Source organism: Cibotium barometz, chromosome 64 (assembly GCF_041138505.1).
Source record: "Cibotium barometz isolate CiBa-2024 chromosome 64, ASM4113850v1, whole genome shotgun sequence".
NCBI classification, from domain to species: Eukaryota; Viridiplantae; Streptophyta; class Polypodiopsida; order Cyatheales; family Cibotiaceae; genus Cibotium; species Cibotium barometz.
The window spans coordinates 3,929,141-3,952,485 of NC_141109.1; the positions used below are offsets into that span (position 1 = coordinate 3,929,141).

A 23,345-nucleotide genomic window follows, 5' to 3' on the forward strand; every position below is an offset into this window, starting at 1 on the left:
TCCTTCGCGTGAAATACGTTTTAAGACTTCGTACTTATCTTATCACAAAGAAAATGATGGGTGGTTACATGGCAACTGTTGCGCCGCTTTGAAAGTTGGTAAATCACCTGGTCTTGATGGATTGCCCAATGAGTTCTTTCACGTTTATCAAGAATTTCTTATCCCTCATCTTCTTAAAGTCTGGCAAGAGGCCTTAAAGCTAGGAGCCCTCCCTACTTTTGTTAACACTGGTGTGGTTAAACTGATACATGAAAGGGGGGAGAAGGAGGACCTAGGTAACTGGAGACTAATAACTTGTCTGACTTCTGCATATAAAATCTTCTCTCTCTCTCTCTCTAGCTAGAAGGATAAGTCCCATTATGAAAGACATTATCCTGCCTGAGCAAAAAGGATTTATAAAAGGTAGATTTATTCTTGATGCAATTATCAGTTTGTGGGAAGAAATTGAGCATGCAGATGAAACTGATCAAATATTTATGTTCTTCAAGATTGATTATGACAAGGCTTATGATGACAGGATGGAATGGGACTTCATCTTTCAGTCCTTACATGATGTTGGTTTTGGGAAACTCTTCATCATAAAATTCATTTCAGTTCTATTTGGTAATGCACATGCAAGAATTGCTTTGAATGGGGAACTCACTGATGCTTTCCTCCTTAGGAAATCTATCAGACAGGGTTGTCCTATTGCTCCTCTGTTATATGCTATTTGCTCAGATGCATTGGGATGGCTTGTACAGGATGCCATGGCACAAGGTAAGATCACAGGAATAAAAATCCCAGGGGCTTGCAAGGACCTATGTATACAGCAGTTTGCTGATGACACAAATGCTCTGATGAAGAATGATGTTTAGTGTGTAGAAACTTTTTGGCAATGTCTGGATATTTTCTATCTGGCTAGTGGGTCAGTCATTAATCATGTCAAAATTGGTTTTTATGGGCATTTCTATGGGCTTCAGAGTCACCCTTAATCAGAGATGGGACTAGGTACTTAATAAATTGAGGCAGAAGATGTTCAAGTGGCAAAAGCATCAAACCTCACTGTCCTCTAGGTCTTTTGTACTTAATCATTATTTGATGTCTTCTCTGATTTATTTCCTTTCTTGTTGGAAACCTGCTAAATATCAGATTAAAAAAGCATTTGCAATGTTCAGATCATTCTTGTGGGGTGGTGATCTTGACCATCCCAAAATACCAAAAGTCAGCTGGGACACTTGCTGTCAGCCGAGGATAAAAGGGGGGCTAGGTTTGCTCAACTTGGATAGGATAGCAACCAAAATGGCCAGCAAATGGATTAAAAGGGCAGTAGATTCGGATGACTTTTGGGCACTTCTGCTAAAGAGAGATATTCACAAGTTCAAGCTAAAATCCTACAAAGCTTGGACCAACTTTGACAGTGAGAGATTTGCTTCTCTCACCTGCTCCTTTTGTCCTTGTTGGCTCCAAGTTAACTTACAGATTTTGGAATGCCTGGATAGAGGTGAAGTCCCAACTGGGTACTTACAAAGGATCTGAAGACTAACCCTCATTTTTCTTGAATGACTCTCCATGGTTTGGTTTTTTTGCAGTTCAGTGTAAACTCTCTCTGAAAAGGAAAGCTCACAAGTGTTATAAAGCTGGAATACTCTCCTGGGGATGCTTCTTCAAGAATCAGAGAATCAAGGAAGCTGCTGATCTTCAGCTAGACTTCAATATCAGTCTTGCTGATGCTAAATGGTGCATAGAAAGATTGCAGAAAGTGCTGAGCAAGTTCCATATACCTCCCGGAGGTTCTCAAATCAAAAGTACTACAAGCAGGCTTGCTCAAGCAATCTTCTCTCAATTTTAGGTCAAAGGTGGAGTGTGTGAAGATTTAAAGAGAAAACTTAACCAGAAATGGAGGGTCAATTGGAGCTCTAGACAGTGGACATATAGATTTAAATGTTTGTGGGCATTTCCAGTTTCCAGCAAACATAGCTTCTTGTTGTGGAGCATTATACATCATGGAGTTTGGACCGGCTCCAAGGCTCTCAATGAAAAATGTGTAAGATGTAAAGGTCCAATAGAGGATATCTTTCATCTGTTCTTCAACTGCAAAGAGAATGAACAGGTAATTCAGCTTTTACAGCAGCAGGCAGTTCAGCCTAAAGGTGCATACGAAATAGGAATTCAGGAGTTTCTGCTGGGTAACTGCAAGCATCTTGACATTCCCCTTTGGAACATTTGGAGGGGTGTTGCCATGTGGTTCATATGGCACAATAGGAATGCAAGTTTATTTGATGGAAACCTCTTTCCTCTCTAACTATAGAAGTCTGACTTGAAGATTTCAGGAGAGCTGCTGTGTTTGAAAATGAAAGAAGCTCAGGACCCCTTGGCTACCCAATCTCAACTTCAGAAAAATACCAGATGGCAAAAATGGAGTTCCATCCTTCCATTGTTCTACTCAAAACTAGGCTCAAGATGTATCTCAATATGCTTATGTTGTAATCTCTTTTGTCTGTTGTTGAGGCTATCCCTCCCTCTTCCTGAGGGACCATTGTAGCTGGTTCAGTTTTCTCTTTAATTCAATTACACTTTCTCAAAAAAAGAAAAGAAAAGAAAAAATGTTGCGCCACTCTCTTTCTCTCTCTTTTTGCTGCCACTGTTATCAATATAGCATGAGAAGGTTCTCCTCTGTTTTCTCCACATAAGCAAGAGGGAATTTGGGGGCGGTGGCTCCTCCTCAAATGTGTCATCTTCCTCCACATCTATCTATCTGATCCTTTGAGGTGGGATCTTTTTCCAATGTCTCCTTATCCTTTATGACCTCTAATTCCTCCATCTTTATGCAGGATGTTACTTCTACCACAAATGGTGCTACTGGAGCTTCTGTAGAGGAGATTTTTGCTCGATTATGTAGTTCTCTTGGTTCTACTGTAGGCCAGCCTTCTCACGCTCTCTTCTCCGGGTCCTCAGAGCACGACTGTCCACCGTCTGAGCCCCCACGATGAACACCTTGTCTTCGACCTCTCGCTGGATGAGTCTAAGGGACTTGGATGGGCACTATTCTACATATCCTTTTTGTCTCGGTTGAATGAGGGAAAGCTTCCGTAGGAATCGCAAGGCAGGCCAAAGCAAGAGAAGTCCTTGCCAAAGCCAAGGCAAACGAAATCCCTCTTGGGCGGCTCTTCATGTGCAGACTCTCTCAGGCTTCTCTGTTTTTGAGTCCCTTTACGAAGCATGCCGCCAAATTTCCCTTACTATCGTGTGTAAATTTAACTCCCAGCTCGCTTATCCCATGGTCTCGAGTTGTGTGTGCACTATTTTTGAAGCTCCATCATTAATCTTACCAAAAAAAAAACTTCACTTTGCTACAATTTTCCAAACTGCCTCCTCACATATTCACTCTTGGCCTAATCCAAGGCTGCTAAAGTGACTCATGGTCTTTCCTGTTGGTTCATTGGAGAGAGTATTTCTCTCCCACAAAGCTTTCTTGCCAAGCTTTCATGTGAACTACATTTGTGCACCCAAAAATATGGCATCCTCATGGCACCTACCAACACATGCTCAAAATCCATGAGCACTAACCAACAACCAAAACATTTGCATCGACATAGTTCTTCCCATTGAAGCACTCTCCCAATTTACCCATATCCATTAGCATCTTAGCATAAAATTGTAAGCAAGAAATGGAAATAGCCATTGTAACCATACCCAAAATAATTTTCCAACAACTCTCTTATTGAAATTTGATTATGGAAGCTCTCCTACTTGTAATAAGCAGCAATAATATTCTCAACAATCCAATTGGTGTAGCCTCCACATGATAATGAGTGTGCGATTACACACACACACACACACCCACACACACACACACACACACACACCCACACACACACACACACACACACAAACCATGATAAAATAAACACACACTAATCTAGCAAGGCTTAGCTAAACCAAGCTCTGATACCATATTAAGAAACTCGGAATCCTACCTAAGCCTAGTTCTAATCACATGATTGGCACATCTAAGAAGGAGGCTCAAAGTAATCAAGGTAATCCATAATGAAAATTAGCACACTAATGATATGTAGACACAAGATAGGCACACTCAAACAATCTCTATTGAAAAATGTGTGTAAACCACTACACATATTCAACGTGGTGGAAGTGGTGAGTTGATACGGATGAAGGAAGTAAAGGGAATGAAAAAAAGAAGCATTTTAGCATTCAAAGTTTGAGAAGAAAAGGGGGAAATTCACAATTTCAAAGGCTTATGTCCTTAGGGGAGACATCAAGAGCATATGGCTTATTCAAAGCCTTGGCAATATGGGTGCAAACTTTTGGGAAGTATTAAGTAATTAGTTAAAGAGAGTTAATTGATTAGGTGGTACTTTAGTGTTTATGGGACCTTATATTTTATACCTTATAGTTTTTGACCGCTTGTTTTTGCTGATGGTTTCTTTGGACTACTTGTTTTGGCTATTGGTTTTTGCTACGTGGTGCCTCATCATCTTCTACTTTCTTCCCAATGGTTGCAAGTTGTTGTTTGATCCTTTTGTATTTGTTCAAGTGTGCGGCTAGATGTTCACTTTTCTCCCACCTGCGTTCGTAGGTGGTTTGAGCTTTTGAGGTGCCACACCTAGGTGCTAGAGGGTGTGTGAATTTTGTAGGCAATGGAGCTGTGTGGAGGGAGAGATCTAAGCTCCACCAAGTGTGGGTAGTGCATATAAAGTAAAAAATGGCTTATAAGGCTATTAGCATCTTAAAACAACAGCTGAATGCTAAGCTAGGTTCTGATACCAAGTTGAATTTGTAGCAATGTGATGGGCTATGGTAGATCAAATGCAAGAATTAATAGATTAGCAAGCAATTAGAAAGTGATTAAAGCAAGATTAGTGTACAATTAGTATAATAGCATAATGTAGGCATGGATAATCAAAAACCAGCTTATTCTTATTAGGCCAATGCCTCAATTTATAGCTTTTGCATCCACAAGGTGCCAATCACCCACTCCCCACCACTGATTTCTCCTTGACTTGTGCCACCTCCCCTACATCTGGGGGGGGCACCTTTTCCTAGAACCTTTCCACACCCCTATATTCATTCATGATGCTACCCTTGATTCTCTCATCAATTAGATTCTTCTCACCTTTTCGCTGCTACCCACTCAATTATGGACTCCCTTTTACAATCTCTAGGTAAGGACTTGTTCCTGCACACACCCATTCACTTGCATATTTCAATAAGAAACTCATTCAATGTGCAAATGACTTGATGGTGACAACTAATTGTGAGCCCCAATGCATCTAGGCTTGTGGAAAAGAACCGTTCCTTTTAAAAAGTTTGAAAATGTGACACTCTCCTATCTCTCTCTCTCTATCTCTCTCTCTCTCTCTCTCTCTATCTATCTCTCTCTCTCTATATATATATATGACTCATTTAATGAGAAAATGACTCATTAAAAAAATTCCCTTTGGCTCTCCTCCTCTTGCCAAGTGGCGCTCTCCTTTACTAACAACATGGCAGGTTACAAATAAGTGACACATAGATGGAGAAGGTTGGCATTTAGTAACTTTTTTAGAAAATCAAGTAAAAATGTGGAAATTTTACTTGAAAATGTCAAATTAAATCAATAAGTTAGTAAAACAAGTTAAGATTTCTTAAGGAAAAAAACTGAGTTGCTAGAGTTTAAATGTTTTCTTTCCTTTTGTTTTGAAATCATCAAACCATAGGAATAGCATCTAGTCAAATAAAAAATGTTGGACTCATTGGCTAGCTTATTTTCTTTTAAGACTGAGATTTTTTGCATTTTTGCACCTTCGAAGAGGTATCTAGTCCAAAAATTGAAAAGTTATTTTACCTATAAAGTTGGGCAATTTTGCATATTAAATAGGTGTGTCAAGAAACATGCAATGTTTAAAATTCTGATTTTTACTTGAAATGTAGTGATTTAAACTACCTTTCAATTCATGTCATTTTTATGAGATCATTTTTAATTTTTTAAAGTTACAAATATAGGCTATAATATTAGAATATACTACTAATATTATTATGTACATATGACAAAGTTTTACTTTGAATTGAATACTCTTGCAAAACACGAACGTGTAATAGAATTGGGTTTTGAGGATTTAATGGGCATTGAATTCAACACTTATCATTTTTAAATTTTTAGGCACATGTGACCTAGAGGAGCTACTCTTAATTAAGTTGTTTAGTTATTGTTTATCCTAGAGGAGAATGCTAATTTCACTACAATAAAGTGAATAAACAGAAAGAACATTTTGCAATCGAATGGGTTGGCTTTTAGAGAGATATGAGAGAGGGAAGAGAAACAATGGTTTTTGGCACATCTTTTTGGATAGTTCATAGCTAGTTTTTGGTTATTCTTGCTACCCAATCAATGACCATATCCATGAACATAACAAGACTACAAACTTATCCTAAACCCATCTTTCTTTAGGCAAGAATTATTTTGAATGCTCATTCATCTACTTCTTCTTCCTTGACATTGCTTCTCCTCATCTAATCGTCCATCCCTCTCTGATATCAAGAATGTGATTGCCCTTCCTTTTCTTCCTTAACAAGTTTTATTCACTAACCATGTATGTCATTTTTGAATTATTCCTAGTTTCTTCTCCTTCAACTCTCAAAGAGAGTTCTTATTCTTTCCTTCTCATTTATTTTTCATATCATCCTCTTTCTAACTTTCTTTTCCTTTGATTATTGTATTTTCAAGGGCTCGTCCAAGAGTTGGAGCCATTTATTTTACTAGCCCAACCATCAAATTAATTAGTTAGATTTTAATCCTCTATTTTAAATATTTTTTATTTCATTACATTTGTGCAAGATTGGGTTTATTTCTTTGTTGTAAGTTAGAGAATAGTGCATATACTATGCTCTTAGGTTTGCAAGCTCTATGCATGCTTATTTATGAAGCTTCGTTAATGTTTACGCTTTGTAACTAGATGTTTTGCCATAGCTTTATGCTTACATGAGTGAATAAATAATTATGAGTCATTCATTTCATAAAGAAACAGGGTATGCATAAGCATCTCATACTCGGGGGAGTCACTATATGTAAAATATCCCTATCGCGTGCATTCAAGGCCTATATTTTAAATCCCTTATTTGTAAATTTTTTAATCTATATAATGTCCCCTTTTCTTTATGAATCTGTAAATTTTTTTGAAAAAAATTTAAATCATACCCTTATGTAAATATATTTCTATAAGTTTCATAAATTAAAATTACGCTTCTGTTGAACGCACGTGATATTCACATTTTTTGTGAGTGACCCCCCCCCCCCCCCCCCCCCCCCGAGATCTCATAAGACTTATGTAGTGTTTAATTCGTTATATATTTGATATTAATGGAGTAGAATATGCATAAGCATTATTCATAATGCCATTTGATATACTTATGCATAAGACATATACATATGTATTATGTTCTATGCTTTACCATGATGCATGATGCTAATACCTAAACCAATTTTGGAATGCATAGGTTGTTTGCATTACGATTGTGTATTAGGCTTATGCAATAAACATGTCTTTTACATGAGAGTAATACACATATGTATTATGTTCTATGCTTTACCATGATGCATGATGCTAATACCTAACCAATTTTGGAATGCATAGGTTGTTTGCATTACGATTGTGTATTAGGCTTATGCAATAAACATGTCTTTTACGTGAGAGTAATACAATGGATAATTCATACATGTGAATTATGTTTTTTGCACAAACATGTGCATTGCATTAGCTTGATATATAATGCTTACACATAGCCTTATGCCTAAGGCATAGACATGGATTATATTTTTTGCACAAACATGTGCATTGCATTAGCTTGATATATAATGCTTACACATAGCCTTATGCCTAAGGCATAGACATGGATTATATTTTCTACACAAACATGTGCATTATCTTGATACATAATGCTTACACATAGCCTAATGTATTATGTAATAATCTTATTCATAAAGCCTAAAAATTAAGCTTAATCACAAAACACCATATTAGATAATTTGGGAAAAATCCCATTCCCATTTGAAAAATGGGAGCATGGTGAACTTGTCCAAAAGTTTGTCAAAACCTCCTCATGTGACATGTCATCCGAAAGATCTTGAAGAGTAGAATCTAAATCTATGATCTCCGACAAATTTGGAGTTAGTATGTTTAAGATATGTCCAAAATTGTATAAAGTAATTGATTCCCAAAATGTGAGATTTTTTCCAAATTACCTAATATTGACTTACAAGTCTTAATGTTTATACTTAAGAGATACATAACGGGCTTTGGGATTGCAAGAAAGTCATGATATCATGATGAGCTTGTTGTAGTTATTGGTCAAATATCACAAGAGGTGACGATAATATTTCTTTGTTGTAGTTATGCCTTTTTGAAAGAGATCGAAAGTGGAGGCAAAATACTCCCCAATAAAACTTTATGCATAATCATTTACGTAATTTTTTTGCATGAATGTATGTTTATGCCCATGTGTATGCCTAAGTTTATATGTACCGTATGTGTTATGCTTAAGCACATTGCTTATGGCTTATGCCTTGAAGATTTATGCATACATGTTGAGACTTGAAGCTGTCTATGGTACCAAGTTATGCCTTGAAAGAATTTAATTCAAACTCCAAGTCTACCACTTGTTAATGTCTAGTGGATGGTTCACTATGTAAAACAAAATGTATGAGGCTTCATGAATCTAACTATGGTACCAAGTCAAGCCTTGAAAGAACTTAATTGCAACTCCAAGGCTACCATTGATTAAGTTTTAGTGAAGGATTCATCATTCAGAAATCAAGGCATGAGGCTTTGGTTGTGGTCTTTAGCCTTTTCATTTTGTTTGGTCATGGTGGTTGAGGAGAGAGTGAAAGAAGTAAATGTAATAGGATCCTATGTTTCATAAGGATATGGCTATGTTTTCTATTATCTAGAATGATATGATGATGCTTTCTATAATGCATAAGGATATGATGATACTTTTATAACCATTTCTCCCAAAAGAGTGCTTTGTTATTTGTGAGAGTTATTAGAAAAGAATTGCCATACCCTATCCTCTTAGAAAATCATGACTAAGTACCATTGTTAACTTTGAATCTAAAACCAAATGCATAAAGTTAATGTACGAATCTTTGAGCACAAGGAAGTTGTATTTTATAAGCTCTTGATATCATTATAAATATTGACTCTTGGGGGGTGCGCTACTAAGAAACCCTATGTATCACGTGCATTCAAGGTGTATTAAAAAAACCCCTTACCTATGTATCACGTGCATTCAAGGTGTATTAAAAAAACCCCTTACCTATGATTTTTTCATGAATAAAATGACCCCTTTTTCTTTATAGATTATAAAGGCAGCCTCAACTACATGACTCTCTTCTCCAAGGCAAGGGTGTTGAGAGCTCTTGATTCTTGTCCCAACTCCTACCAAAATTAACTCCGAACCCTCTATACAAGGACTCCACACTTTTATTAGCTAGTTAGCTCTTCACATGTGCCAAACCACTCTCCCTAGTGTCCAGTCACTCTTGAGTCCATACCTTGGTCGTTTTGGCTCCCCTAAACCTGCCCGTACCTTGCCCGAAAGGTCAAGCTCTCTAGGCTCCTAATAATCCCATTGTCATGACATTACTCTCCCCTTAAGAAGAGTTTTTTTCCTCGAAAATGAAATTTGAGAACCTCTTTCTGAGTGTGCTTACCTTTTCCCAGGTAGAACCTTCTTCTGGTCTATCCTTCCACTTGACTAAACACTGGTGTTGTACAGAGTGTCGAGTTCTTTTCTCTTAGAAATCCAAGACTTTTTCTAGTTCATGTGGTAAGGATGGGGGTTCAATAAGTTCTACTAGGATCTCTTGACTGATGAGATTATCATCATCACCCAACTTCTTTTTCAGTATACTGATGTGAAAAACTGGATGAACTTTAGAGCTTTTTGGTAAAGCTAACTTATAAGAAACACTAACTACTTTTTTAAGTATTGTAAATGGACCAGAATACCTTAGAGATAGCTTTAGACTTCTCCCCATTTTCAAAGTTTAGGTGTGTGCCGAAACCTTTAAAAACACTTTATCACCTTCCTCAAAGATGATTTGTATATGATCTTTGTCTGCATAATGTTTAGCGCACGGTCGTGTGCTCTCCTAACATTATCTTTCGCAATTTTCATCGTCTCTTGGTGATGTTGAAGAAAATCTTTAACCTTTTGTATCTTTTATTTCTTGAGTCCCATGGGGCCACCACTACAGCTCATGTGGTTGAAAACCATACATCAATATAAATGGACTAAATCCCATTATTGAATGTTTGGCACTATTATAAGCCAATTCCAATATGGGTAAATATTCTTTCCAATTGGTTTGATTTTTACTTACATATGCTCATAGCATATCTTCCAAGACTTGGTTGACTCTCTCAGTTTCACCACCATAACTTTGAGGATGATCAGCCATACTCATACTTAGCATGGTATCCAATCTCTTCAACACAGCATGCCAAAAATCTTTATTAAACATTGTATCTGTATCACTAACTATATCGGCAGGTAAGCCATATAATGGATATATATTTTCAATGATGAGTAGCCTTGCTAACTGAGGTGTAGTCACTGTCATTTTTGTCGGAATAAACCGACACATTTTAATCAACCTATCCATGACCACCCAAACCAAATGGCGGCCTCTATTCATTTTAGGTAATCCAACTATAAAGTCCATTGAGGTACTCTCCCACTTGCCATTTGGGATCTCTTTTGGCATTTTAAGACATAGTCCTGGACGTCCTTACTTAAGCAGATCAATAAAATTGTCTCTTAAACTAGTGCATATGTCTTCCGTATTCTAGGATGACTAACACTCAAACTATCATGACATTCATATAAAATACGGCACCTAATGTCTGAGTTGGAAGGTATACATACTCTACCTTTGTAAAGTAGGTAACCTTTATCGATGGAAAAATTCTTCCAACAATTTCTTTCATCACTTGTAAGTGACATGTCTCCTTGAGACATCTTTTGAGACTTACCACCGCTAGTGGAAGTGTCTGTCTCGTGAACGTGGCTATCTTTATTTGTAGTCAAGGGATCCCTCTTCTCTATGACTCTCCACACATGGGCATAATGCGGATCATCAACACACTTCCCCTTAAGTGATTCCAAAAAATCACTCATGATTTGAGTAAAAAACCTGTTAACCATGGGCATGCAACTCAATGAATCATCTTCTACCACATTGTAATGTCCTTTTCTATCATTAGATGCTCAACATTGTGGACAGGAGGTAATCCTTCTGGTAATTCATTTGGAAACACATCTTTAAATTGTTGTAACAATTTCTTTAAGGATTCATTAATTTTTTTATTGTTAACATGCTTAGATTGAAAGGAAGTCATGTAAACACTATGCTCACTCAAACTAGTTATGTTTTCACATGTAGAAAAAGTAATGACATCATCAAGAAGCATGTAACACGAAAAGATGTTTTTTGTTTCATTATCTTGTACAAGGCGATTTACATAGAGCATATAAGAGGTGAGGAGGGTACACCATGTTCACCTTCCAAGCGCACTTTCTTACCATGTACTTCAAACTCAAAATAATTATGCAAATAACTTCTAGACAAAGATGGACCAATGTTATATAACCACTCATGACCTAGAATCACATCCACTCGAGTGATATGCATAACTTGAAAATCCAAATGCATCTCAACTACTCTATCCTAGACATCTTTATCATATCCGTTAATCAAAGAAACCACATACTAATGATCACTTGGACTTTGCAAAAACTTTAATTTCTTAACTAAAGTATAGTTCAAGAAATTGTGTGTGGCGCTATCATCAATCATAACTCGCACCTTGTGACTATGCATTCAAACCAAATGTGGGCACCCACATCAATGACCTGACGCAACATGCATGAGTAGAATCAACATGATAAACTTGAACCTATTTAAACTTATGAGACGTATCTAGAGGGAGCACTTGAATAGTGTGCACTTGCTTTTCCTTTCTTTGATCACACTGGTTCTTCTTATTTTCTTTTAGCTTAGGACACTGTAGTTTACTATGACCCTTTTCCATGTAGTGAGAATATAAATTTTCCTTTTTAGCTCTTTCAAAATCTTCATGCTTCAAAATTTTTTGTGGACCTTTAGACTTCTTAGATTGGTCATTCTTTTGGTTAGGTCCCTTTCTTTTATTTTGACCTTGATTGTTGGAACCCTCGATTGTCGGAACCTTGATTGTTGGAACCCTTGAACACACTAGATGTCCCTTTCTTTTATTTTTGACCTTGATTGTTGGAACCCTCGAACACACTAGATGTCCGTTGTGCATTCTGTGCATGCTTTTTCTTTCTGACAATGTCCTCAAAAATCTGAGCAAACTTAATTGCTTCTTCTAAAGTTTTCCAGTCTAATCCGATGAATAAATTCACGAGTTTTCTGAAAGTTGACCATTCCTTTCAACTTGAGAATGACTTCTCAATAATTGGAGATATACTGAGTCAATGTGAGATTTCTCATCTCACAATTATCCCATGCTTCCCAATTACGATCCATCTTATTTTGTGGAAGAAATTATTTCACGAATGCACTCTCAAATTCATCCCATGTAGTAGGCTGATTTTCGGACTCCAAGCTCATCCACCACTTGTATGCTTTACCTCCTAGAGTTAAGCTCGCTTCAAGCGTGCGTATCTCCTTTAGAGTGTGACACAATCGATGCAAATCCTGCCACTTTTGTAAAAAACTGTTGACCGGATCCTTATTACGTTCCTTCTTCTTTCCATTAAATAAAAGTCAAAGGTTTCAGATCTTTTAAAATAGCACCAACATCTCTGGAGTGAGATGTACTCACATTCATGTTATCTCCTTCGGGCGAGAGTCACTGGCATCCCTCCCACTAAAGCACTTACAATGATAAAAGCTTGCATGTTATCATTTATCTCCTGAATAAAGAGGATTATCTTATTATACTTGGACTCAATGTCCAAGATACGAGACTCTAGAGCCTTAAATTGTTTAGTGTTCCATCAAGAAGATCATCATCAGTCATCGTGACATCACGATCGGCCACTACCTTTTCCATGTCTGACAAACAACTGGGATCTCCACTTAAAGACTCATTAGGGTTATTAGATTCCATTTGAACCCTCTCAATGCGATGTTACAAAATAAACATAAGGACCAACCTCAAGTCCAAGCTCTAGAAAAGCATCCGGATTGTTAGCTCAAAGTGAAATCACCAGTGTGCGGTATGAAAAGCTGAGAGTTGTTGGCGAAACATCTCTTGATCATCGTAAAAAGGCTCAAAATTCCACTTAAGTCACCGTGGGGACAATCTCTAACCTTTATACGGTATAAACCTTTGAATCCTTTGATTTTCTTTCTGCAAAATTTTTTTTTCTTGAATTTTGGTGAAGCTGTAGTGCTCTCTACAATGGGGCGTTTGTTCGGAATCCGGCAACTTGGACAAGTCACAAGTTTAACTGGCCGGCTGCGCTTCTGTGCTTCGACTTTGTTGCAGACAAGGCTGGGCACTGTTTTGAAATATAACATACACTAGACAATAGCCACACCAAAAAGCTCGTGGCTATTGTGTCGACAATGGTGCAACACTGCTGGTCGACAACTCCAATAAAAGCGAAGGCACACGAGAAAACAGTGGTTGCCTCTCTTATGCATAGGCTACCATATGCAAGATTTTATTGTCTCTTGGCGACGATTGTATAATTTTCAGGTGTCGACTGGACGGCTGGTTCAAATGCAAAATTGGTGGTCGGCATAGCCACAGTGTGTAACACTCATAAGGTGAAATCATGAGGTGCTACTGACCATCCTACTCTAATACCAATATAAAGGTAGCCTCAGCTGCACTACTCTCTTCTCCAATGCAAGGGTGCTGAGAGCTCCTGGTTCTCCTCCCAACCCCAGCCAAAATTAATTCGGGATGCTTTATACAACGACTCCACAATTTTATTAGCTAGTCAGCTCTTCACATATGCATGGCCACTCTCACTAGTGTCTGGTCACTCTTGAGTCCATACCTGGTCGTTTAGCTCCCCTAAACTCTACTCATGCCTTGAAAAGATGCAGAGAGGAAGAGAGCCTGAGCTCTTGCAACAAGCACACACACACTCACACAACCCTAATAGAGAACACACAAGGTGAGAGGCTGAAAATCTTCTTCCTTACTCAACACTCAACACACCATATACAAGATAAGAGTACACATAATATGAAAGGTACTCAACCAAATACATACAAGGGTTCTCTATAGTGTGCACCTAACTAAATGAGCTGGTGCTATAACTATGCCAGTCTCTAGAATGGTTGTCACACAGCCTGTCATCCCACTGGCCGCATATCACCCATGATCTCACCAACCATGCGAGTGGTGTAAGTGTGGGACCTATCCCCCAGGCGGGTCATCAGTGTCCCCCCACTGACTCACTAGATGAGCTCAATATCTCAACACTCCCCCTCGAGCTCAACTCCATCTGATGTACACCAAGCAAAGCCCTGAATCTGCGGAGCTTCTCTGTACCCAATGCTTTGGTGAAGATGTCAGCTACCTGATCCTGTGTGCTGACATAAACAAGGTCAAGGTCTCCTGCCAAGACCTTCTCTCTGACAAAATGGTAGTGGACCTCTATATGCTTCGTACGAGCATGAAAAACTAGGTTCCTAGCCAACTGTATACTGCTAATGTTGTCACAAAAAATGACAACTTGTCTATCCACTGATAGACTCAAATCTGCAAAGTAGCTTTCTCAACCAAGCTACCTCACATGCTGCCATAGTAGCAGCTTCTCTATACTCGGCCTCTGTACTGGATAGAGCAACCATAGGCTGCTGCTGCTCCAAGTCACAGTAGCACTCCCCAAAGAAAACATGAAGCCACTAGTAGATCTCCTGTCCGAGATACTACCAGCCCAATCAGCATCGGTGTACCCATGTACACATATCTCTGTCCCAGTCTCATAAAATAGTCCACAATGCAAAGTAGACCTCACATACCTCAGTATGCATCTCAATGCATCCAAATGCGGTTTTCGTGGAGCCTGCATAAATTGACTCACCAACCCAACAGCATAGCTCAAATTTGGTATGGTGATCGTCATGTTGTAGATCAAGCTTCCTACTATGCGCCTATACATAGTAGGATCCTCCAAAATCTCTCCTGAATCTGCACTCAACTTGCCATTCTGATCCAATGGCACTGAGATAGGCTTACAGCCTATCATACCATACTTGGACAACCCAAGTATGGTATGACTATCATACCATACTTGGACAACATGTCCAATTCATACTGTCTCTGCAGTAATCCAATACCATGTGGTGACCTAATCACCTCAATGCCCAAGAAATATCTGAGCTCCCCCAGATCCTTCATCTCAAACTTCTGTCTAAGCAAGGTCTTTACATCAAAGATCTCTGCATCATGGTCCCCCATAATGATCAAGTCATCTACATAGATGACAACAAGCACAACCCCTCTATCACCGTGTCTCACATATAGCGAGAAATCTGCATTGGCTACATGAAAGCCAATAGTGACAAGATATTCAAAAATCTTGTCAGACCATGCTCTTGGTGCTTGTTTTAAGCCATACAAGGCTTTCTTCAACCTGCAAACATGCTCGGGGTGACACATCCTCATAACCAGGTGGCCATAACATATACACCTCTTCTTGCAAATCCCCATGCAAGAATGCATTCTTTACATCCATCTAATGTAAAGACCATTTCTTTGACGCAGCCACTGCTATCACAACTCACACTATTGCCATCTTGGCAACTGGGCTGAAAGTTTCCTCATAATCAATGCCATATGTCTGCGCATATCCTTTGGCTACCAATCTAGCCTTATACCTGTTTATGCTTCCATCACTATTATGTTTTACTTTGTACACCCACTTGCATCCAATGGCTTTCTTGCCTTCAGGCAATTGCACTAAATCCCAAGTCTCAGTTCCATATCTCCTCATCCATAGCTTTCTCCCAACACACATTTCCAATAGCCTCATCAATGCATGTGGGCTCTACAACCTGCAGAACCTTTGCCATATATGCATAGTGATGTGCCACAAAACCATCATAGGTAAACCTCTCTGCACAGGGTTCTTCACTCTTTTTAGGTGAACCCCTCGAGTATTGGCTCTAATTTTTTCATTATATAAGAAAATAGGGTAGGATGGGAAAAAATAATCTCCTCCATTCTACCCCCACCTTTCTACTTGCCCAGTTTGTTGTTATTGTCACAATTCTAATTGGTGCTCATTCATGGTGCAGTAATGCACTTTGTAGTAGAAAATATATCCATGAAAATAGTAATGAAATTTGAATATTTCCATTTTGCAAATCCTTCATTCCACAAAGGCTACTTATTCATTCATGATCTTATAGTGTTGGTAACTTGCATAGAGTGCTAATTCAATACTCTTCTAAATTCCTATTGCTAGCTAATCCATGTGTTTTGAAAAAACCAAGCTACTCATTGTGGTGTTAGTAGAGAAAAAGGCACTTTTGGGCTTTTAGAGACTTTTATAAACAAATTCTTGCTCTCTAATGATAAAGTTCAAACGAAATCATTCTTGTGATCTATACTTAACATAAGAGATAGTAGTTGAAAAAATGTATGAGAACAAAAGTGTCTTGAAAAGTGTATTTTTTAGAGTCTTGATTGAGAGTGTATTCAAAGTCATAACTTTCTTAAATAATTTTTAAGCAACTCACAAATAATTCTTCTATATGTATGTGATTCATTTGACATGTGGATACGATGTTAATTGAGTAAAAGCTAACAATTATTTGAGTCCCTAAAAGTTAGGTATGCTGAAAACTATTTATTTTTTGGCTTTCTTTGTATTTTTGACAAGTATCAATTTTGAAAATGAGCTAAGCTTCATTCAAAAGGACCCCCCAAATTTGTTTTAAACTAATTGGACACAATGAAGTAATTGCATGGCTTTTGGACATCAAGTTATGAGCAAATAGAATAAATCTAGACTGAGCTAATTTTGTGGCTAAAGCGAAGTGTTTTTATGGCTCAATAATAAGACTATGTTAATCAAGATAAGACAAGGGTGGCCATTGTGCTCCTCAACGTCTTCCATAACGAGAAAAGTCATTAAAGAGAAGCTACTCCACAGAAGTTTTGAGGGGTCTATTAGTAGAGCAAGGGTTTATGAGGATCTCCATAGTGGTTACAAGCGATGAGGAAGTAGATGCAATGAAGTTTGGGGCCCTCAAGAGGAGGACATGGTGGGTGATGACCAAGTGTGACTGGTAGCAGTGGGCGAGGTGGAAACTATGGAGGAGGTTACCTACAATGTGCCATCTCTAGGGGACCACTATCCTCTAGATGCTTGCATAAGAGAAGTCATCAAAGAGCTACTCCACATAAGCTTTGAGGGGTCTATTAGTAGAGAAAGGGTTACAAAAGTGATAGGGAAGTATCTACAATGAAGTTTGGGGATCGCAAGTGGATGACATAATGGATGATGTCGAAGTGTGAAGGGTAGCAGTGGATCCAACCTGTACACCATCGAGGCTGTTACAATGGCTGAGAAATACTTTCCAACAATATTTTAACCATTCAATTTCACTTGCTAGTTCATGTCGTTGATGAAGTTGCTGTGGTGGTGGCTGGGGTTGTCCATAGCCGCCGATGGATGTTTTTCTTGGAGAGATTTATGAAGACACTTAAAGGATTCGTTCATCAAAGAGCTCGTCCTAAAGGTAGTATGGCAGTGGGATGGCTTGTTCAAAAATCACTTGTATACATAACTGAATTTCTTAGTACGTCTGATCTCGATATGCCAAGATTATGGACACAAGAAGAAGATGATCGACTAGTTGGGAATTGTGCTTGCAATATCGTAAATTTGGGGCAAATTGGTCATGCAGATATCACTTTCGAGTAGAAGGAATAGATAAAAAGAGAACAACATTTGATTGTGGTGATGGGAACTCCATTTTAAGTTTGGTATAATGGGTATACAAAGATCTTGAAAGGGTGGAGGAATATGGATGCTTCTTTAAAGACTGTGCTATACTTGCACCACAAAATCTACAGGTTGATGAGGTTATTGAACTAGCCTTGAGTGCATTGCCCGGTCTTGAAAGAGAATACCTCAGTGTTGATTCCGTTGCTTCTTTCGAGAACGACGCAATATTGTACCCAATTGAGTACTTGAACAGTTTGAACTTGGGTGGTGGTTACCCTCCTCATCGCTTGATTCTAAAGATTAATGCTCCTATCATGTTGCTCCACAATTTGGATCGATGGGGACTTTGTAATGTTACTAGATTGGTATGCAAGCAATTTTACTCAAAGGTGATAGAAGCAAAATTCATTACAGGTACCAACATTGGAGATAGGGTCTTTATTCCTAGGATAACATTCATACCTACTATGCTGCAATTGCCTTTTAACATGAGAAGGAGATAATTTCGTGTAAGGTTAGCCTTTGGTATGTCAGTAAATAAGTCACAAGGATAAACATTGAGTGCATTGCGACTTTACTTGGCTACACAAGTATTCGAATATAGATGGACAGTTGTACGTTGCTATGTCACGTGTTAGATCATCTGATGCAGTGAAAGTGTGTGTAAATCATCATATGGAATAGGAAAGCAGCATAGAAGGTTCAACTGAAGTCTTCACAACTAATGTTGTCTACAAGGAGGTTTTCCAAATGGCAGAAATCAAGATGTAAATTTAATTTATGCCCAAAAGGTAGAGAACAATCTATTGATATAGTAGCTTACAAACGCTGGAGACTACAATCATAGATACATCTGTATCAATGAAAAAAATATTTCCAATGATGTAACATGTGTAATCGATGTTGTCTTTCTATGCAATCTTTCACATTGATGCTTCTCTCTTTGGTATTATTGAATTCATGTGTATAAATATACTTGGATTTAGCTAAAGATACCATGTAGATCCACAAAAGAGAATGCCCCGTCATTGCTCAAGAGGTGGTTCTAATTGTTGAGATAGCGGATGGGTGGTGTTGGTGAGTTCCTATTTGTTATTTTTGGACATTCAGATAAGTAAACGTTTACTTTTGGCTTTCTTTTATTTATTTTTCTTTCTTGGCACAAAATACTAAACGTATATATATATATAGAGAGAGAGAGAGGGAGAGAGGGAGACCTTAAAGTGTTATGTGAATTATTAGTGTTGTGAGTGTTATATTTGATATCAGGGGTATATTTCTTAGGATGGAGGTGGCAACGAGATTATTTTCATTTGTTTATGGCGATGGCGAAGATATTGAAGGTAATTTTTTTTTTAGATTGCTATAATTTAGGTATTTTTGTGTTCCATAATCTATGTAATATTCATGGGGCTGAATTGTAGACCCTCCACCATTTTCGGAAGGACAAGCAGCAATAGCATCTCTAATTATCGAACTGTTAGACTAGAGCACTGGTGTTTTACAGTGTATATAGAAACCTATTTTTTATGTAGGTTTTGCGGTTTGTTTGATGAATTTATATTGCTATTGATACATTCTTTTCGGAACAGGGAATATCTTTATTTTTTAGAACCCAAATTATTGTTGGGTGTATATGGTCGAGACCCCTATAAACCCAAATTATTGTTGGGTTTATATGGTCGAGACCCCTACAACGAGAGCTTTGGGCTCCTTGGAATTTACAGTCTGAGATTACAAAAGATCGCGGATCAACTTCATGTACATGTAATGTTTGTGGACTATGAAAAGCCTGATAGGTTAGATTTTCGAGTCATAGGCACTGTACAATACAAAATTTTTCAATTTGCTGTCTACAAGCCTGTTCAAACCCCGTTCGTCTCAAATATTGATCCACCAAATGAGTTTTGTAAGGTTTTGTTATTTTTCTTCTTTTTTTTGCACGAAACGTTTATCTTGCACTAGCTAATGTTTTTTGCAAGATGGAGGCGAGGAGTATAGGCTTCTAAGGATAGATAATCCAGTTGTCTGAAGATTTTTTTAAATCTTTCTTCAGGTGTGTTGAGATTGTCAATATTATTTTGGATTGAAATGCTGGCTGTTTATTTACGCCAAGTTTGGTGCTTTATTCAATGAAATTAAGTGCTTTAGGAGTATATATATGGCAAGCATGGTGTGTTTATATATAGGTTGGCAAGTAAGGGACCATGGGGCCCATCATGGGCTTCAAATATAAGGCTTATCCCTACTTACCCTTCAAAGATGAGCGTTCCTTTTTTTTTTCAATTGTTTGGAATTAGAAAGTAAGAAAAAAAACACACCGAGAGTGCCATCGCTTTCGCAAAACAATAAGGGCTTGAACCCGTGATCTTGGGACTCTAGAGCAACACCTCTCTCTACTTCACTGATTTGTGATCGACAAATAAGAATACTCTTGCTCGTCTCAGGGATGGGTCAAGCCACTAGTTAATACAATGCTCAAAAGATTGCTTGATAAACACACGCTCTGCTTCTATTCATCAAAGGTATTGATATATATACAAGGAAATGTTTATAAGCTATTATGGAACAAATTGATTGAATTCTTGGTGCTAACTCTAGTAAAGAGAGGAATAAGAGCTAACTACAATAATAAAAATTAACTATACGATTAAATCAACTAATCTAACACCTACTTGAAGTTTGTTTCATGTGTGGTTAGGAAACTCACTCTTTAACAATTTGGAATCATGCATCCATACTTACCTTCATGATGTAAATTGATTTATTTGAAATATAGTTATGATCTAGAGAGAGAGAGAGAGATAAAAATACCTGGATTTGCAAAAGGGGGAGCTAAAAGCAAAGGATAATTTTCACCCAAGCCTCACCCTTCCACTCTTGGTTTTTTTTTTCTATGATTATGCTTTGACTGGCAATGGAATAAAGCAAAGTAAAGGTCCAAGGTAACCATCATGTAAGTTGCCTTGAACCTTTACTTTGCTTCGGCTGGCAATGTAATAAAGCAAAGTAAAGGTTGGACCTTTTGGCTGGCGGTACTGCCAAATCAACTTTGCTTTGGCAGTACCGCCAGCCAAAAGGTTGGACCTTTACTTTGCTTTGGCTGGCAATGGAATAAAGCAAAGTAAAGGTCTAACCTTTTGGCTGGCCGTACTGCTGGCTGGCAATAGAATAAAACAAAGTAAAGGTCCAACCTTTTGGCAAGCGGTACTGCCAAAGCAAAGTAAATGGCACCAAAAGGTCCAACCTTTACTTTGCTTTGGCAGTACCGCCAGCCAAAAGGTGGGGTTATGGACAATTTTGTATAGATATAGAGATAAAGAGATAAACTTCGCTCTATTTCTAAATGTGAGGAGGCTCCACACAAAAATTCTCTCTCTCTCTAGGATACAACCTTGGTTCTTAATGTGAGGGAAGCTCCACACAAATTCTTTCCCGATGGAAGTTGAAAGCCCCCATCTCGCAGATGTACTGGCCTCTTTAAAACTGCCACAAGCTCAAAAATTTAAATTCTTTTGTCGAAAATTGTCTATTTTTGCACTTAATTATGAAAATAGAATTTTATTAATCACAAACTAATAACTGTTTCAACTTGCAGCCTAATTTTGGAAGCTCTGGATTTTGCAATGTGCCTGTCGGAGTATTACTACAGCCCGCCCTCATTGAGGATGCAAACGCTCCGCCAGAGAGGCTCCTCAAGCGCATGCTGCGCACGAGCGTCTGGTATAAATACCAGACGGGGAAAATCCTGTCAGACGCGGCTTTCCGGCAACTGGCGTTGAAATACAACGCCGTGCAGGAGTCGGAAATCAGAAGGTGTCTGCTGGAAAGAGCGATGAAGCCTGTGCCGTCAATGCTGCAGCTTCTGGACATGCTGAAGGATAGTGGGTTAAGGCTTTTCTGCGCGTCCAACGCGTCCATGGAGGAGCAGCGGCGGCTGCAGGACGAGTTTCCTGCCGTATTCTCCAAGTTCGAGGCCATATTCACGTCCGCGGAGGAGGGTATGCGAAAACCTTCATTGGGTTTTTTCGAGCTGGTACTGGCCAAGGCAAGGATCAAGGCCGAGGAAACTTTCTTCATCGACTGTGATTTTGAGAACGTAGTGGCCGCCAAGTCGCTAGGGATGGGTGGTCATACGGTGGGCGCGAGAGACGATAATGATGATGAGTCTCCCGGCCGAGACACAGTGAGGCGGATCGTGTGCCAGTGTCGGGGTCGGCGCGCCACTCTCACGTGGGCGGGACGCTTTCTTCTCGACGCTGGAGCTGGGCACCCATCCCTGACCTCTGATGGCATCCGGATCCAAGATCAATTCTCCCAGTTCGTGATGGCCGACCTGCTCAACGACCCACGCTTTCTACCCATGCACTCCCCTCCTCCTCCTATCGGCCTCATCAAATTCATCAATATCAATAGGCCTGCTTCGGGGCGCTGCAGCACAGACCATTCTTCCGATGCGTGCACCTACAACGACACACCACACGATCTTGACACCACTTCCCTTGGCTTATCTGTACTCCATAAGTTTGGCAAGGTGGACCTTAACACCATTCACAGAGTCCTGGACCACATGCTTCAATTTGTGAGCAACGATAACATCCTGCAAGTCTACTTCAATATCTTTAATCATAACAACTAGATAAGCCAAAAAAAAAAGAGTTCAAAATTTGAGTTTTGGTTGATTGTCAACTCCCAAAATAGGTCAAGTTTTAGTTTTTTTATCAAATTTCGATTTGCATGTCCATCTACACACTTAAGCTCTTCCTTTGAGCATACTAACTAATTGAAAACTCAATCTTAAATTTTCAGGTTGATTTTTTTTTCAAATAAACTAATAAATTATTTTTTTAACTTTCCTTGTATATTCAAATATTTTAAATCTTACAAACTTTTGTTTCTTTTAGAATCTTCTATTTGTGTAATAATAAAAAAATAAAGCATTGTATAAACATGGTTTTTTTAAAGATGATTCAAGTACAAACAAATTGATATATTTTGAAGATAGTGCTTTGATTTACTTTAAGTTATTTAAAATTTAAGCAAATTTTAATCTTTTGTAAGAATAAAATTGTAAATTTATGTCCAACACTCAAAAAAGATATATATATATATATTCAATATTTGGAAGGAAAACTTTCTAGGAAGTCTAGGTCACTTAGCTATTATACTCGCAAACATGATTATTGTAAATATAAATTTATATTATAAACATATCATAAATATGTACATTTATATTTATTATATTAAAAATATAAAAAATAATGTATGTGCGTGTGTGCGTATGTATGGTTGTGTGTGTGTGTGTGTGTGTGTGTGTGTGTGTGTGTGTAAAGGCTCGGCACCTCCAAGAGTAGGTCGAGACTAATCGGTTGGAGGAAAATAGTATTTTGTTTCTTTGT

At 38.3% G+C, this 23,345-nt stretch overlaps 2 protein-coding genes across 2 annotated transcripts; both read left to right on the forward strand.

Annotated features, from left to right (window-relative positions):
- Window positions 1-359: 359 nt before the first annotated feature.
- Window positions 360-854, forward strand: LOC147603221 (secreted RxLR effector protein 78-like). The gene has a single exon (XM_086796711.1). The coding sequence runs from the start codon at window positions 360-362 to the stop codon at window positions 852-854; it is 495 nt and encodes a 164-aa protein (XP_086652837.1).
- Window positions 855-19,271: 18,417 nt separating this feature from the next.
- Window positions 19,272-22,585, forward strand: LOC147603222 (drimenol cyclase drtB-like). The gene is made up of 2 exons (XM_086796712.1): window positions 19,272-19,289; window positions 21,545-22,585. Exons 1-2 carry the CDS (start codon window positions 19,272-19,274, stop codon window positions 22,583-22,585), a joined length of 1,059 nt encoding a protein of 352 aa, XP_086652838.1.
- The last annotated feature ends 760 nt before the right edge of the window (window positions 22,586-23,345 follow it).

Excerpts from the sequence above, each read along its gene's own strand:
- LOC147603221 (XM_086796711.1), top strand. The coding sequence starts at position 360 with ATGAAAGACATTATCCTGCCTGAGCAAAAAGGATTTATAAAAGGTAGA.